At 36.2% G+C, this 17,526-nt stretch overlaps 1 protein-coding gene across 1 annotated transcript in view; it reads left to right on the top strand.

The window, feature by feature from the left end:
- Positions 1 to 12,289: 12,289 nt before the first annotated feature.
- Positions 12,290 to 17,526, top strand: part of LOC122529798 (photoreceptor outer segment membrane glycoprotein 2-like) — a 23,011-nt gene continuing 17,774 nt past the window's right edge. The window contains 2 exon segments of the mRNA XM_043656240.1: positions 12,290 to 12,482; positions 14,985 to 15,119. Of these exon segments, the coding sequence (XP_043512175.1) occupies positions 12,319 to 12,482; positions 14,985 to 15,119 (299 nt within the window). The 5' untranslated portion in view covers positions 12,290 to 12,318.

Below are 17,526 nucleotides of genomic sequence, written 5' to 3'. Positions count from 1 at the left end.
AACCGTGAAATGGACGAACGTCAGCCGATACTCTCTCGTTCCACGTGGAAACGCTACATTTCGCGGACAAGCTTCTAGCTTCTCGTTTTTTCTCTCCCCTCTTTTTCTGCAAACAAACGTTACAGGTCTGCACGGTCTAGTCTAGTCTGCCAGAATCTCCATCCTTCCCCCTTGAGACTCGCCCCTCGACGAGACGTTCTCTCCTTTTTTTTCTTTTTTTTTCCTTCTGAAAGAAAACCCGTGGTCTACTTGGTGTTTCGCTTCCTTCCTCCCTTCCGTTGCGTCGTCCCGCCGACGAAAGCCATTATTTCACGGGGGAGAAAACAGCGGAACGGAATTATTCCGGCCTCGGTAAGATCGAGCGCTTTCCAGCCGATCTCTCTCATCGTCGAATGGATCCGTGTCGGGGGGTTGGGGGGGGGGGCGAATCAGCGGCAGCGGAAAGTCGCGTGTGCAGCGAAACGTAATCTCCCTTCTGGAGGATGTTCCGAAATTCAAATCACCCCGCCGCGTCCAAGGTCTCGTCTCGAGGAGATCCACCATCCGAAGAACGGTCAAACGAACCCTCCTGACGTTTAAGGCAACAGCCGCTGGACTGTTCAATATTTAACAGCGTTCGAGAAATGTGTCAGTGAAGTTTGGCCGACAATCTAACTCGGGTCTCTCGGCTTAATAACTCGGGACGGTGGCAGCCACGAAGAGCGATTTCCGCGGACGCGTTTCTTCGGGATACACGCGTATTTGAAATTCCCGGAGGAATTTTTCCCGTGCTTGGAATATCCAGTGAATTCCGCGAAGTGGAATTTTAAACGTTTCTTGGAAGAATTATTTCCTCTATTCTTTCTATTGGAATTCTTTTTTTTTTTTTTTTTTTATTTGGAGAGAATTTTAATTTCGATGGAATTAGCTTACCTTTATGAAAATCTCAAATAATTTTCCTTTAACTTTATTATTCCCGTGATATTTTATGTTATTAGACAGGGGCGAATCACGCAACTCGCACACCTGAGACAACTTCTAAATTATGCGTCTAATGAATAATTGTTCAACAAGAAAGTTATGGTTTGAAGGAAAGCAAAATATGATAATATCAATTTTTTGTGTATGTTGAGATTCTTTAATTGGACCATATATGTTTCTTTCATCATAAGTCGAAAGAGTATTAAATTCCAAGTGTAATAATATTTTGTATTGTTATTTTATTACATTACGTTGGCATTTTATATTACACGTATTAATGTTTTTAATTTTAAACTTTCCGATTGATATGAAATAAAATGATAAATTTTCAATCTTCCCGATTTTCGTCTTCAGTTTCAGTAAATCTTCTTTTTCATCACCATGCACCTTGCATTAATGTTTCATTAATTCGTACACCTCGGCAGGTTTCACGATACGTTTCAGATTATAGAATTTTCCGATTCGAAATTATTTTAATTACCCTATTATGACAGAGCCGGTAATGCTCTGGCTTTTAATTAAATAATTAACTTAACTAACGCGATACTCACAATTCCCAGCCGTGCATTCACACGCGTAAGATCGAATGTGTACGAGCGGCGTGGAATCAACGATATTATATCCGCGTTTTCGAGAGAATTGAAATAAGTTACATTCAACAAAACGCGACGCGACGCGGGAACTAACAAGCGTAATTCAACTTTCTCCATGCACTGTGACTTCAAATATATATATATATATATATACACGAACGCTCAAACATCCATTCATACTTTTTCCATTACGGTATGATGCCAAGTTCCTTTCTTATCAAATAAGTAATTCCAAACTTTTGAGCGGCGGTGTGTTTAAAACGCAGTCGAGCAAGAAGAGCTTTGAAGAGTTATGCTTGCAAGAGTTCCAACTCTATTAATTCCTTCTTCTTCTTTTTTTTCTTCCTTTCTTTCTTTCTTTTCTTTTTTTTTCTTTTTTTTTAAGACACAACCGCAAAGACTCAACCTCCAGGGGCAATTTGTTATTGTAAATTTTAATATCTACTCTCCTAACCGGAGATCGGAGAGCGAATTTCGTTCGAGTGAACGGAACGCCGGCCGGAAATTTATTAGCAATTCGAAGCAACGTGTAGCGGAAACAAAACGAACGGCAGAATAGTTAAAATATCAATAACATCCGATATTCATGGACGAGGTTCCCACGCGTGATTCTGGCATAACAACTGGCGGATCGCAACGAGCATAATTCATTGGAGAAAACGAATGTTCCTTGGTGCGCGATACTCGTGACGAGTTTTTTGCGAACGAAACAACAGAGATTCCGTAGTATCAATTATTGTCAGTTTTCAACGTAGATTCTCGATGAATTTTCTTCGGATTTAATTCTTTGCAATTGAGTTGGTGAAAAAGTAACTGCGTCTTCTCTTCTAATAAACGAGCATGATTCGTTGGACAAACGAATGTTCCTTGGCGCGACACTCGTGACGATAATTCTTTTACGAAACAACGAAAGAGATTCATAATCAATTCGTAATGAATTTTTGAGAAACTTGGCCGTTTCTCAACGCCGCTTCATCCTCGATGAATTTTCTTCTGATTCAATTGGATATCAAAGATAGAGGTTTACGTTAAGTTAGCTGCTTTATTAAATTTCTTTGGATGCTTTCAATTCCCTCTTTCTACATGTCTCCTTTTCTACGAAATTTAAATCATCGTTCGCGCTCTTTCGAGGTCTCGATCGTGTCAAATTATCCGGAGAATTCCTATCCGATTTCGCGCGCACGGAAATTTTCTAGAAGGGGATGAGGTAAATAAACGAAACGAGTCGAAAGAAGACCGTCAAAAACATCGCTAATGAGCTTAGAGCTTATTTGGAAAGTTGTTCGCTCGCTCGCTCGCTCGCTCGCTCGTTGCCTCATCGAAATTTTGAGGGTGCACCAGCGTGGCGCGAGGTAGCTCCTCCTGATCGCGTTCGCGCTCCCGATTCAACGTGTCCTCGTGTATACGTCCTCGAACGTGCAAGCAATAAGCATCCAGGCGGCGTTTCGAAATTTGTCGCGACCTTAATGCGATTACGTTCGTCAGCGTTTGCAACGTTCTACGCGGGCATAATGCGAGCCGAATTCGACGAGGGAATTGTGACACGTTTCGGCTCGTGAACCAACGAAAACGAAGCCCTCGCCGCCATTCTATATAATCGGACTTCGTTCTACGTGTGTACGTTACGTTGCATTGTACGGCTTTGGATGTTGACACTGGTTTTGACGATCTAGTTTTCAAATTTTTAGGCATTGAAAGGAAACAAACGTGTGACACAACATTGAATAGAAACATTGGAGTTTTTGGACAGTAAATTATTTTTAAATTAAATAAATTGGTTTATCAAATGACAGTGTAATAATAATATGGTAAATTATTGAATTATTTTGAAGAAGTCATAATTGAAAAGAATTTATTAATATAGAGATATTTCAACTTTATTTATATAAAATATTATAATAGTTATTTGCGGTGTGTGTTGGAAATTGGAATTTAATTCGTACGAAAATCTTTCTTAATTCTTAATTCTTTCATTGTGAAAACGAAGATATATAATAATATAATAATTATTTACGATATATTTGAAAAAAAGTTGTAAACAATACTAATTGAGATTTAACTGTGAATTCTCTAAATGGTCTGTACTCGAGAGGTACATAAAATGTGTGTAGAAACTTACAATTTGCAACGTGAATTTTAATGCACGTCCATATCATAAACTTGAAAAGAAAGAATAAAAAACGAAAGTATGAAAAGAAGTATGAAAAGAAGCATAAAAACAACATGCCTAAGGAGTAAGCCTGAATTCCTCGATTTGCGCAACGTGTTAATAAATCTTTAGTTGAGAGAGTAAACTAAACAAAATTTGAAATTCAGCAGCCACGTGCGTGTATCAAAAATTTCAAATTTAATTTCAGAATTAAAAATTTTGAATTTCATATTATACACTGTAGGATATACATATATTTTCGTAGTTTTTAACATACAACTTTAACTTTTATTTGTTTCATTCGCTTCAAGTTCGTCTGCCTCCTATATCTTTCTTTTAAATTCATTTTGCACAAGCAAATTTCAAACTCGCCTGTCCCTTTCTAAATTCTCACAGAGACAATTTCGTGCTTCTTCTCGATCGAATGGACGCATTTCCCCCGAGTGCTGGCCGATAAAAGCGGGAGCCTCTAGCTGAAATTAATAGCGGAATATTGAGATCATTCCCGATGATCGAGTCGCTTTATCTCGTTTCCCCGACATTTCCAGTTGGCCCGTTTTAAATCAGGAGATCAGAGACGATCCCCAAGAGAAAGAGAGAGAGTAAGAGAGAGAATATTTTTTGAGAGGAGTTCCTCCTGTGTCGACTCCGTCACGGTCGATCGCCTGCTTGAATCCGCGCCACCATTCTCACCGAGGATGGATAATTCGCGAGAAGGCTTCTTTTCCTCGCGGCTGCCACCTAATACCAAGTCCTCCGTCTCTTTACGAGCCGATGATGCCCGCATCTTATCCACCCGTAGCTATTAGCCCGCGAGATTTCATAAAATGCACGCGGATTCACAGCACGCCGGCTGAATTCTCTTTTCTTAATTTACTCCCCGTATCTCTGCGATTGTGAGCAAAGACGGCGGGCCTTTCCTTTTTTTCTAATCGTCGAAGAGAAAGGAAATTCTGAGACCGTAATACGAGTAAGTGTAATATGAGTAAATAATATTCCCAAAGTAATTTATTCATTAACAATATCGATGATTAGTGTCACTTGAACTTGGTTCAAACGTAAGAGTTGAATTGATAGGGTAATTAATTTTTGTTGAAAATTCTACTATCCGTAATAAATGGATGAAGGGGGTGGAAAATCTCGCGAGACTTTCAGACAAATGCGAATGCAAATGAAATTGAAAGAAAGACTTTCTATAACGATATGTAAACCACCGCGAATACGGAATATTTAATAAAGGGAATGTAAACGACAAATGTTAAATGCCACGTTAATAAGCGTAAACTGGAGAAGTCAATATAACATAAAAGAACTCGCAGCGTGATGTAAACGTTAAATTAAACGCAAGTTGATCAATTCTGAAGAAATATTGAACCATCAAACATGGCCAGCCGAGGAAAATTAATAACAGAGTGTGGAAGAAATTATTACACAAAGTGGAATGAATAAATCTCGGAAATAAAATAATTCCCACGCACGAGGCAATAAATTCATGGTTATTTAGCATTTCATGGTGTTGGTCGATTGTACATCGAAGTACAACAGGATGTCCGATGGAAACGAGTTCGATCGGGAAAAATAACCGTTGCTCGTTCCAGCGAGGCAATTAAATTAAAACCTATGCTAATGAGGATTGATTTCGATGTATTTTGACCGGCGCGAACGTACCAGCCAGGTGTTAATTGAAGCATAGATCCGTTGGTCAACCAGGGCCGATCGATTGGCACGATTTAGGCGGGCCGTTTGTTCGGTTTGATTGTTTGAGTTACCGCAGGCGTTTGTCGCCTCGAGTCCAACCATATCGACGGAGAAAACTCGCTGAAAGTTTAATCGATCGTCTCTGATCTTGCGTCCCTCCTCTTTCAAACGATACAGACTGCGCGAGGAGATAAGAACAAACGCGATTTCACGATCGCGTTCCTATTAATTATACAGGCGCGGATTATTTTATTTGTTCGAACAGTTCGTACATTTTGTTATTGAACAAATATCTTGGAGACATAAAAATCAATTGCAACTAATTCCATGTGTTTGTTGCCTTTTTTTTTTTGATAGATTCATCTCCAAATCATTATTTCATGATTGCAGAACCAATTTCCGAATATTTTACGCAAATTATCTAATTCTTCCGAAATCAAGAATTTCTGGAGAAATTTTTAGATATAAACTAATTTGTCGAAACTTTCTTCAAATTATCGAGATTCTTGAATGTAAATGAATCTTTCAAGCGGAAATGAATGACGAGTCAGTTGTTGGAAAATATTTCTGTAGTTAATTAATTTATAAAATTTCGAAAGTTTGTCGGATTTTTCAAAGACAAGATTAATTTTTTATAGAACTTTGAAGATTTTCCAATTTTCCAATGAACGACGAGTTAACTCATCAGAGAACTTTAAAAATTTTCCAATAAGTTGCTCATCTCACTGCTCTGCTCAACTCATCTGAACTTCAAAAATTTGCCAGCTCTTCAGTAATAAGTTAACTCTATCCACATAACTTTAGATTTCCCAATTTTCCAGTAAATCAACTCACTTAGATCACAATGTTTCAATTTTTCAACGAGTTACCTAAGGTCGTAGAAACCTTGAACTTTTCAGTTTCAACTCGTCCCTAGTTAAAAGAAAATTCTTCAATCATCATCTTCTCAATCTTACGCCAGGCGAGTTCAAATGACGTGTTAATCGTTCGACGAGCAGAATTTCGGTGGTAAAACGTACCACCGTCTAAATCTAAATCAGTGAAACGTCCAGAACACGGAAGGAAGAGCCGGGTGAGTCCTTGGCAGTCGCGATGCTCAACCATGCTAAACCATATCCTGCGAATCCTCTCGAGAACGTTGCTGAAGCCCGCGTTTACTGGTGGCTCGATGATTTCCCGCGGATTTCCGGAAATCAGCGTACCGAGAGGAGCAAACAAACGAGAGGATAAACCTGGCCCTGGTCGACGAACAACGGAACAACGATGCGTAATGAAACGTTTTCATTGGCTGTTGTTAACCAGCGAGCAACCAGCGGGCTTGTGTCTATTGTGATAGATAGAAGGGGAGAAAAAAGGGTGAAAGAGAGAGAGAGAGAGAGAGAGAGGGAGAGAACTGGGTGAAAAGAGGAACGAAATAACAACGAATTAAGCAGACACGGTGAGAGTTATCACGGTAGAACGGTTAAAAGTTAATTTTGGGCGAGTTTGGATTTGAATTTGTTTCGGAGGCGCGATAGATTAAATTTTGCGCTTGTCGAAACAAACAGATTGAATAATCGATTGATTAGAGCTTTTGAACAGATGCTAATGGATATGATGGTTTGATTATGAGGAATATGAATTATTGTTAATAGCAAACGCGGGATTAGTTCTATGGAGTATTTTGAGGGGAGAAACGCATAATTCAGTTCGTTTTGAATCTGAAAGCGGGACTAGGTAGCATAAATTTGTTGATAATTTTGTCGAATATCGTGAAGGAAATATGAGGTCTGAAATTACTTGCAGAAAACTATGGATTAAGTTAACGAATACGTTACAATTTTATAAGATTGTAATTTATAAAGATATATTTAACTAAAAAATGTAAATAAATGATTCATTATCATCGTGAGAAATGTACCAGAGATTAGAACACATTCTATAGGATCCAAAATTTTCCACTGATTACTTTGAATTCTATAATGAGGCCAAAATTTTTGATCAGTTGTATATAATACATTTCACAAATTATCTATTAACTTTCTATTAAATTCTACGATTATGTAAATTCTAAAGTTTAGAAAAGTTATCTCCATTCATCTCAACAAAATAAAACATTCTTTATCATCGGGAGAAATATACCATGAATCAAAAATTTGAAATTAGAACATGTTCTACAGAATCCGAAATTTTGCATTGAACTCTATGATAAAATTCAACAAGCAATTCAGATCCAATCGAACAAATAATGTGAAAATTTCAATCGCTTGTAATACATTTCAAATTACAAATTTATTAATTTATTAATCCATATTTCTATCATTGATAAAATAATCATGTAAAATAATAGAAATGAAATTATCCCCAATGGATAATAAACTTTGTATTTAAAAAATGAATTTAATGTCGTGAATTAAATTTAAATTCATTTTCAATTCTGGTGATCGTTTAAATTTATTTAATTTTAAATTAAGAGTGTTTTTAATATAAATACGTATTGATAGATTAAATTTTACGATAATGTGAACTTCAAAATTCAGGAAAATTCTTCGACACGATCGGAAAAAGTAAAATTTTATTTTCTTTATTGATCCCTGAATTATCTTCTATACATGTCCCACTTCTTTTATCCGTTCCACTGGCGCCGTTAAATCGTTACACTTTTCCCAGTTAATTGATGATCCTGTGGTAATTGATTATTCCAGAGAGACGGGGCGCGCCGCGGCCATACATTGTCATTGAATTTGTCGCGGTTATGAAGGTTTTTGCTCCGCCACCGATATCGGCCAGCCGCCGTGGGAAGGATCGTTCGATTAATCGAAACGCGCTATCGAACGTAAGACGTAAATATTGAATATCGGCGTGAGTCATTGCTCGGTGTGTTTTCAATTATTATTACGCTACGAAAATTAAATTCATAATGGAACGGTTGTTTTAAAAGTTTCACCACGAATTTATTAGAAATTAACATGTGGACGAGTAGAAATTTTGACTCAGATGTCAAAATAGATTCAGAATATCGAAAAGTTTGTAACTGCACCAAGTTTGTGCTCGAGAATAATTCAAATTGAATTTTAGGCACCCAAAGTTGAGATTGGGGTTGAAGGTTGAATTAGATCTTGAGGTTGGGGAAGTTCGTAACCGTGTATGATATAATTATAGTAATTTCCTCGGTTCTCTTGGTCTTTTAATTAGTTGTCTATCGTATTGATTTTTTGAATTCTACTTTCTTCTTTCCCCTTCACTGTTTCTCCTTCCATTTTCTCGATTTGTCTAGGAAATAAATGTTTCATCAGAAATTAAACAGAGCGAAGCTTCTATACAATCGAATTGTCAAAGATAGTTATACACAAGAAAGACTCTTCACGCGTATCAAACAGAAAAATCTAATTCAAAATTAATTTAATTCTTAACATTCCAAAATGCTCTAATTTCCATCACGTCCCAGTCGAAGAATGATCTCCAATGTCAGAAGCTAAAGGTACAAAATGATTCTAAATAAATAGCCCGTGTTCGTATGGAGGGGAAAAAAAAATTGATTAAAACGTCGTGCTTCCGAGCAAAAAGGAAATTAAGCTGTGCTCTATCTATCAGATTCTACGCATTCGTGAATTCTTGCCGCCACGGTGTACACCGAGAATTTTATCAGATGTACAGAGTGAATAAAATTAGTATTCATTTCGAGGACAGGGCGGCGAATGTAGTAAAATTCTCGTATAAAGTGAGTGTTTCGATGGGAGCAAAGGCGAGAGTCCATACACGTTTCGCAACTTCCAGCCTTGAGCACATCGAATGCCTCCATAGTCCCTTGTTCACTATATATTTCCTGTCTGGCATCGCTACTCGTTGCAGTTAGAAAATATGCATTCGCATAAGAATTCGAGTCACGTTCAGTGTCATTGTAGTTCCGCGTACAAGTCCAATGTTTGTAATTATAATTTATAATTATATTAATGAAATAATGTAAAAGATGAAAATATATATTTGTATTTCATTAAATTGTACATAAATTTTATATCTATATTTCATCAAATTCAGTACATACATTTTATACAAGTCGAGTTTAAAATTGTATATACAATATTTCAACAAATTCAGTGTATACATTTTTTTATAATATAATATGTATATAATGTGTATGTTTCATCTAGTTCAATGCACATATTGCACCATGGTTCAATGTACAAGTTTAATATGTATACAATGTATATATTTCCTCAAGTTTAATGCATGCATTTTATAAAAATCAAGTTCAAATTCAATTACACAGTATTTGATCAAGTTCACTGTATACAGTTGTATACAGTTCAACGCATGTGATATACATATTTCATCGAATTCAGTACATATATTTCATTATAATTCAATATATACATTTCATTGTCGTCTAATGTACACGCAAATATAACGTATATAAAATACATTCCATTATAGTTTAATGCAAAGGTATATCAAATTATATAATATAGAACAGTTCACTGTAACGTTTCATTAGTGTGCAATATTTCATTGTAGTTCAATATACAATAGTTCGACAATTAATGTGTTAAATTATATATGTAAGTTCTGTTCAATATTTATTTTATACAAATCAAGTTCAACATCTCTGACACATGTCTGTTTGCAAGCATGATCACATACACGATCCCATTTCTATCCATCAGTGTTCGAATATTCTAATTGAATAGTATTTCTCTCATAAAACTTGCTTGCCGAGTGAACTTGGGAGATACAAAAGATACAAATCCAACGACTAAATGTTCAAGCCTAATCGTTTGGTAGTTGATCCCACGTCTCCAGTTTGCAGCAACGTGTTCGCCACGTACCGGGTGACCCGGAAGTAATCCACTAGGAACGCTAGGGCTGCCACCGTCAGATGTTTCGTAGTTTCTGTTAATGAAAAACCCTGGTTGCGCGATCCTCTCGCGGGATTAAAAAACTTTCGCGCCGCTTTAAACGATTTTCACCCAGGTGACAGAGAAGGGGTGAGTATAGCACGCCTATGTACGAAAGAGGTGGGATCGTTGTCCGTGCCCTCCTTTTCGTCGTTTCCAATTCGCGTGTCCCCGCGATTTTGTATCGCCCGGCAGAAAACTCGAGAACGATTGAGCACGAGTGGAAATTCGCGTTTCAAGTTTCGCAAGTGCTAGTTTCAAGTGTAATAAGTGTAATGGAAGAACGCTGCGAAATTTCCCCGAAGTTTCTTTGACTTTATTTCTTCGGCGGTGGAACAAGTTCCGGATTCTTTATATTATTATGCTGTTTAACGTACCGTTAGAGCAGTTGTTATAATTCCCCTTGGAAACTGTTTTAAAGAGAGGGGAAAGAGAGAGGCACGAAAATGGTGGATCGAAAGTTGGAAACGAGAGCGTACAATGATACCTATAGTGGCTCGTGAAAGTATTCGAACACATTTGCTATAGAAAATTTCGTGCTAATAATTTCGAAACGTCTCGTGCAGTATAAAATTTACGTAATTATTGTACGAATTAAATATATTTCGATCGGATTTAATCTGAAAGTATTTTTAAACCCATTATGTTTAATATAAAAATCCTTGATAAAAATAATAACGCTATTCTAAGGACTGACACTTACAAAAATAATTTAAAACGTTATTGTATTTTTGTTCGAGTCTTTGGTTAATATTAAATTATCGAAGTATTTACAGATAATAGAATAGGTTTCTACGAGTATCTGAATACTTTTCTAAGACATTACGTATAAATGTAACAGCAAGATTCTGTTTCAAGGTGCTTCACTCTGTAAACATGGAACATGGTTCAGCAGGAAGGCTCTCTGGATACCATAGGAATACCACGGCGAGTACAGTTCCCCGTGGCGAGAATGAGGAAATTCCTGATCCTTAGCCTCTGAACAGACTGGCCTCGACGCGACTGCCAGAATTCGAAACGAATCGCGCGACAGCGAGACGGCCAATTGGATCGCATCGATACGGATTTATTTCTCTCTTTTCAGTTTAATTGAATCTGTGGATCGTTTCGCGCAATAATTTATTAATTAACAATAGAATTCTTCTCTCTGAGTGAAATGATGGTAAATAAGAGTAGTTTGGCAAATCACGAATCCATCAAGGATCAAACAATAATTTACAGTATTTTCCTTGAAATTTCGTAAGATTATATAGACTCTAGGTGGTGGTAGAAAAATTTATGATTAAATTAATCTTTAGAACTTTAATATCGAAAAGTAGAATTTGATGGTATAAGTTGATTGATTGCAATAAGTTGGTTGAAGGCAATTTTGGCCTTTAATGGGTTAATATTATGAATAATGTATGAAATTTTAAATCAGAAATTGAAATTAATTTAAAATTTGTATACAGTGACTCGCACTAACATTCGGATATAAATATTAAAATTGTTATAATTTTGTGAAAAAAGAAATCGTACAAACGATAAACTTTAAGCATTGTAGTTTCTATTTTCAAAATAAATAAAATAAGCGATGCATTTTGAAAGTAGAGTCTTCGATATTAGCTCAAGTTTATTATTATACGATTCCTTTGTTCACAAAATTTTAACAGTGTCAACATTAATATTATCTGCAAATACAATAATTACAAAACGTTGCGGTCTATCTTTACATTGCTTCTTTATTAAAAAAAAAAAATTACACTAAATACTAAATACTTAAACTTCAAAATACTCAATTTTAATAATTAAACTACAAAAGTAATTTAATTTAAATTAATTAAGATTTAATAATTAAACTACTGTTATAATTTTGTAAAAAAAAAAAAATTCGCTGGTAATTAATAATTAATCATGCAAGAGGGCGTTGATGGAACAAAAGAAAGACATTATCGAAATGGCGGTGCTCGATATAAAATTCACGAAAACTCAGAGGGAACGTCTCCATCGTTACCTAGTGCTCGCGATTTTCGCCAACCTCCTGATCGGATTCATTTTGTTTTTCATGGGAGTGTTTGTCTCGTTCGTGATCACGACGAAATTGCGATTCGATGAGAGAAGCCTCTTCGGGCTGGTATTTAGAACGATGACGTTATACGGTCTTTACGTGTTCGCACATAATCTGGTGGGCGTGAAGCTGTGCTACAATTACTTCCACTATGCTGAAGGGTAATTTTACTTCCGTTGACAAGATTACACTTTTCGCAATCTCCTGCGTCAAAGAAGCGTGTAGAATAATTCACGAGAATTCTTTTTACTCTCCAACTACTCTTAACTTGATAATTTCATAAAATTACATGTTCCTTAATCTTCTGCATTGAGAAAAAGCGTGGAATAATTCGTGAAACTATTTCTTCGTCCTCGTACTTGAGAGAATCATAATTCTCGAATTATTAATATTAATTTGAGAATTGTTGAAATGAAAACGATATCATTGAAGCGTGGATGATATAATTATTGATTCATTCGTGACATTCGTGGCTAGGTTAAGAAATTATTTTGTTTGAGACATTTTTCTTGAAAAATTTTTTTTAATTTAACATTTAATTTAATTTAACAAATCCGAGGGATTAGATTAAATGGTATTTTCGTAATTTCTTGATCGTTGCAATTTATGCAAAAGTACACTTTCTTTTGCTCTCCACTGTAATTACGAGAACTTTGAAGACAGAAAATTATTCGAACTATAGCACTAGCTATGAAATTGCCAATAAATATCCACGATCCATTGATTACGTTGATAACAAAATTCCAAAACAAATAGTTTTATATATGTAATTTCACGTACAGTAATATTCTCTCTGATAAATGTGCAAATACTTTCGTGAACCGGCGTTAATGGCACAGTATACTCAGTCTAATTATCGGTGCAATTTAAAAATGAAAAGTAAAAAATTAGCACAATTAAAAAAGCGAGAGCGGCGTGTGTAAAAGGCTGACGAATCGAGGGGTGAATTTCACGGGACAATACTGGCCAAATTGCGAATCAGTCGGATCGGGAACTGTGATTTCGCGTAAATTAGTTAACGAGAGCAACGACGGGATATTCTTGATATTTTCCCGGGAAAACCGCGCCGCGAACGGAGATTCGTCGGATTGAAGCATTCATTAGGGGCGTCGGGTGTGCGTGAATACGATCAATTGGTCCTTGTAATCGGATCTACGCTGGCACAATGTGTGCTCCTATTATCCACCAGGGATGTAGAAAAAACTGTTGAAAAATCAGAAGCCAGGATTTGCCTTTGCCGAGGAGAATGGGGTATACGTCGAGAACATAGACATAGGAAATTTGAAAAGAAAACGCAGATGTCAAAATGAAGGGCAAAAGAGAAACTGAGAAGCAAAAGTACTGTATTGGATTTTTCTAAATTGTTGGCTTGCATGGAAGAAAAAGGAAGAACTTTCACAGCTGCATGCTGTGGCAGATCACGTTTGACTAAAAATCTGATGCAATGTATCATTTTAAGAAAGAAGTATCGTAGTTGCGTTATAGTCGAAATACACTTTCAACGAATTGTAAAAATGAGTTGAATTTAGAGAATGAAAAGTTGAAAGAAACTTGATTTATACAGTTGAATAGAGATATATCAGTTGGACATAATATTCCAAAATTGTTTGTTATAATTATGTCAATTTAATATTTTGATACGCGGTAATAATTTGTAATTTGATACTTACGTAATAATTCAAAATAATAATGACATGATGATACATATTACAATTTAAAATAATATAATAATATATACAATAATGTAGAATAATACTGTGACGTATATAACTTAATACCTATTTCACTTTATTCATTTAATTCGCGTATATTTTATTTTTATATCAACGAAAAACAAGAGACAATTTTTACGTCGTAGATAATGGCACTTGATTATTTATTACTTTGAAAGAAATGTAGTTTAAGTTTATGTTTTTAAGTTTATATTACTATTCTTTCACTTTGTTTCCATATAATAATTGAAAAAAAATAATTGTCGAAGACGAAAGAATTCTTTTTCATCATTATCCACATCAGAAACCTCGATCGCGTGTCAAATCACCGAATGAACTCGACGATCGTCAAAATTTATAGAGGAATCCAAGCTGTGAACGATGACAATCGTAAAGCAGTCAGTTACTTACGATTCTTCAAACTGGGTGGTGAAAAGGGAACGAGATAGATGAACGAGGGGTGAAAAGAGGGTAGCGGAAAGTGGATTCGAACGTAACCTCATTGGAGAACGGCCGGAGAATTAACCTCTGGCGTGTTTTTCTTAATTTTCCCATCTTTCTCTCTCTCTCTCTCTCTCTCTCCATCATCTGTTCTTTTCCTCCGGCAGAGAGCACGCGAATTGGAAAATGGCCGCTTGCCGATGGGCCAATCGATTTGTCAGAATTTTCAAGTAATTCCGCCGATACTCCAGTTACGAGGTTTCATTTGTTTTAATTAACCCCTCCGCTCGTTAACGTATCTCCGCGGTTTTAGTCGGCGGCTACAGATTTTCGCGCCCCCTCTCAATTCACACGGATACGTACAGCACGTACGAGTGTGAAAATTGAAGGGCCGGCGGAAAATTAGTCTGTGACCGGTTCGGGATCGGTTCTCCACTGTCTTAGATAAAGGTTACAGATTAAGCAACCCAGTTATTGATGACAACGGACGATTCTTCGTTTTTGTTTCAGACCGGGGATGAACCTGAGACTGTTCGTGTGGACTCTGCTGGGCTTGTTCGTTGTACTTGCTGGCTGCTTCATGGCCAGCATCTGCTTCTCCACGGCCGATCTTTTAGCCGTTCAACTCAGAGAGACTCTTCTCGAGGATGAGTTTAAGATAATACCGAGGACTGACCAATCGCGAAAACTCGATCGCGTCTATTTTACTTTTGGCTATTCTTTTTATCGACGTAGACTTTATTATCGCTTCAGTTTTCTGAAGCATCGAATTATTGAAAAGCACTTTGAGGTTCTTGAAATTTGTAATAGAGGAATTACATTTATTAAATTTATAGTAGAAGAATTTAATTTATATATAAATAATATAAAAATTTATATAAAATAATAAATCTTTCCAGGACACTGTCAAAGCGAAGGTTTTACGCTTTGAAATGTGATAAAATGAATCGTTGTATGATTTTCTTTTACAAAGTCGTAGCAGTTCAAATTATCGACAATTTTTTTATCGTTTATTGGCTCAGTTATGCCCTTTGTTGAATAATATATATAATAAGTATAATATTGACAATCGCTATTAATTTATTAAATTGGAATTCCCAAGGGAAGGATTAATAAATTCTCAAAGATTTTTTTTTTTAATTATTTATTCTTTATAAAATTTTACATCACGTATAAACGTGTATATAATTTACACGTTCAGTTTACGTGTATAGGTAGCATGCATTGCTGACTAAACATCGTTATGGAAATTACTCAATATCCCAACCTCCAACTGGCGCTGGACTATATGACGTAATAACATCTGAGAGAAACAGAAATATGCGTGTATAAAATTAATCATTGAGTGGCCAATCCAGTATATATTAAAACTTTCTCGTAATTAATTATTTACCACTAAATCTAACAGACTTAAAACTAGACCCGAATTAAATTTAATATTAACGACTCTACGGGCAACCTGGATCGTTTACACCCTGAACGAAATTTCACTCGTAAATTTGGCTATACAAACTTCGTTATTCCTTCTAAGAAACATCCATCAAAGATTTCATTCGAAAAACTAACTATATAATACAATAAAAATTTCATTGACACTGGATTTCAGATGTTCCTTTTATTTTATAATTGTTTTAGAAAGTGGAAATAATATTGATTTCATCACTGTTTAATTATTATCATTTAAATAATAATGATTCATACGTAAAATAAAGATAAAATTAGATGTGAACGTGAAGGTCCTCAGCTTTTAATTTATTCGTGAAAAATGGTTGAAAGACTAAAACAGTAAAAATATTAGGTATGGGGATGAACTAAAGTCTATATAATACTATATTTGCCTATATGGAGTGTAAAAATTTATTCGTAAAGATAAATTTATCTAACAGGCGGCCTGTGTACTAATTTCAGTAAGTGGCGTGGCGACAAAATATAAAGAGAAAATTGCAGAAAGATTAAGTCAGTTTCCTTCGTCAAATATTTCCAACCCTCGAACGATCCTCTCCTCTTCAAACAACAACAGTTCCTTTTACCAATCCCAAATACGTGGAACCACAAAATGTCACAATTGAAACGATAAACCGTGGCGCCAGGCATCGTTGCATAAAGGTAACGTTAACTCTATTAGCGAAAACGAAAGCAATGGCAAACGGTATCCGCGCGCGAGCCCGGCTAACCCATTTCCCGAAAACAGAGAGACAAAGCGAAATCGAGGCGAAAGCCGGAAATCGTGAAATATTCATCGGCGAGCCCGATGTATGCGCGAGCTCTGTTGGCGGATCGGCAGGTGGCGGCGCGCGAATTCATTTTCTCCGCGCGATCGCCTCGTGAACGCCTATCCGTTGTCCCATTTTTTTTGTTCTTCTTGCGTTCCTCCTGCGTCCACCTCTGCGTTTTTCTTTTTTTTTTTTCTTTTTTTCGTCTCTGCCTTCCCCGGTTTTCGCGATTTCCTTTCTCGAATTTGAATATTTAACAAAAAGCAAACAGGAGAAAGGGAGGAAATGTACACTTCCGCTTAAAAGTCTCCAGATATATATGCATATATCTAGAGGTTTCGTAACTTGTGGGACCCACTTCGGGAGCTGATTGTACGCCTAAAAATAATGAAAAAAAGTCGTATAAATGTATGTCCTATCTGTCTTCGTTTATGAGATATAATGAATTTTATACACAGAGCAAATTCTAGTAAGCTAGTTTTACCAGGGTTGGTATATTCAATTTTCATAATAATCATAATTGGGATGAAGAAAACCCACATGTTATTGTGCATTGAAGATATCAACACCAGTTTAGTTTAAACGTATGGGCAGGAATAATTGATAAATTTTTAATTGGACCCTTTTTTCTTGATGGGAAACTAACAGGCACAAAGTACGAGTGATTTTTTGAGCACGCGTTTACACGAAATATTAGAGAAAGTTCCAGTCGATATTAGACTAGTATGCGGTTTTATGCATGATGGAGCTCCGCCGCGTTTTAGCCGAGTGGCTAGGCAATTTTTCAATCAACACTTTGCAAATAAATGGATTGGTCGTGGAGGTTCTATTGCATGGCC

Source organism: Frieseomelitta varia, unplaced genomic scaffold (assembly GCF_011392965.1).
Source record: "Frieseomelitta varia isolate USP_RPSP 00005682 unplaced genomic scaffold, Fvar_1.2 scaffold_309, whole genome shotgun sequence".
NCBI lineage: Eukaryota > Metazoa > Arthropoda > Insecta > Hymenoptera > Apidae > Frieseomelitta > Frieseomelitta varia.
This window is presented reverse-complemented; position numbering and strand designations above follow the sequence as displayed.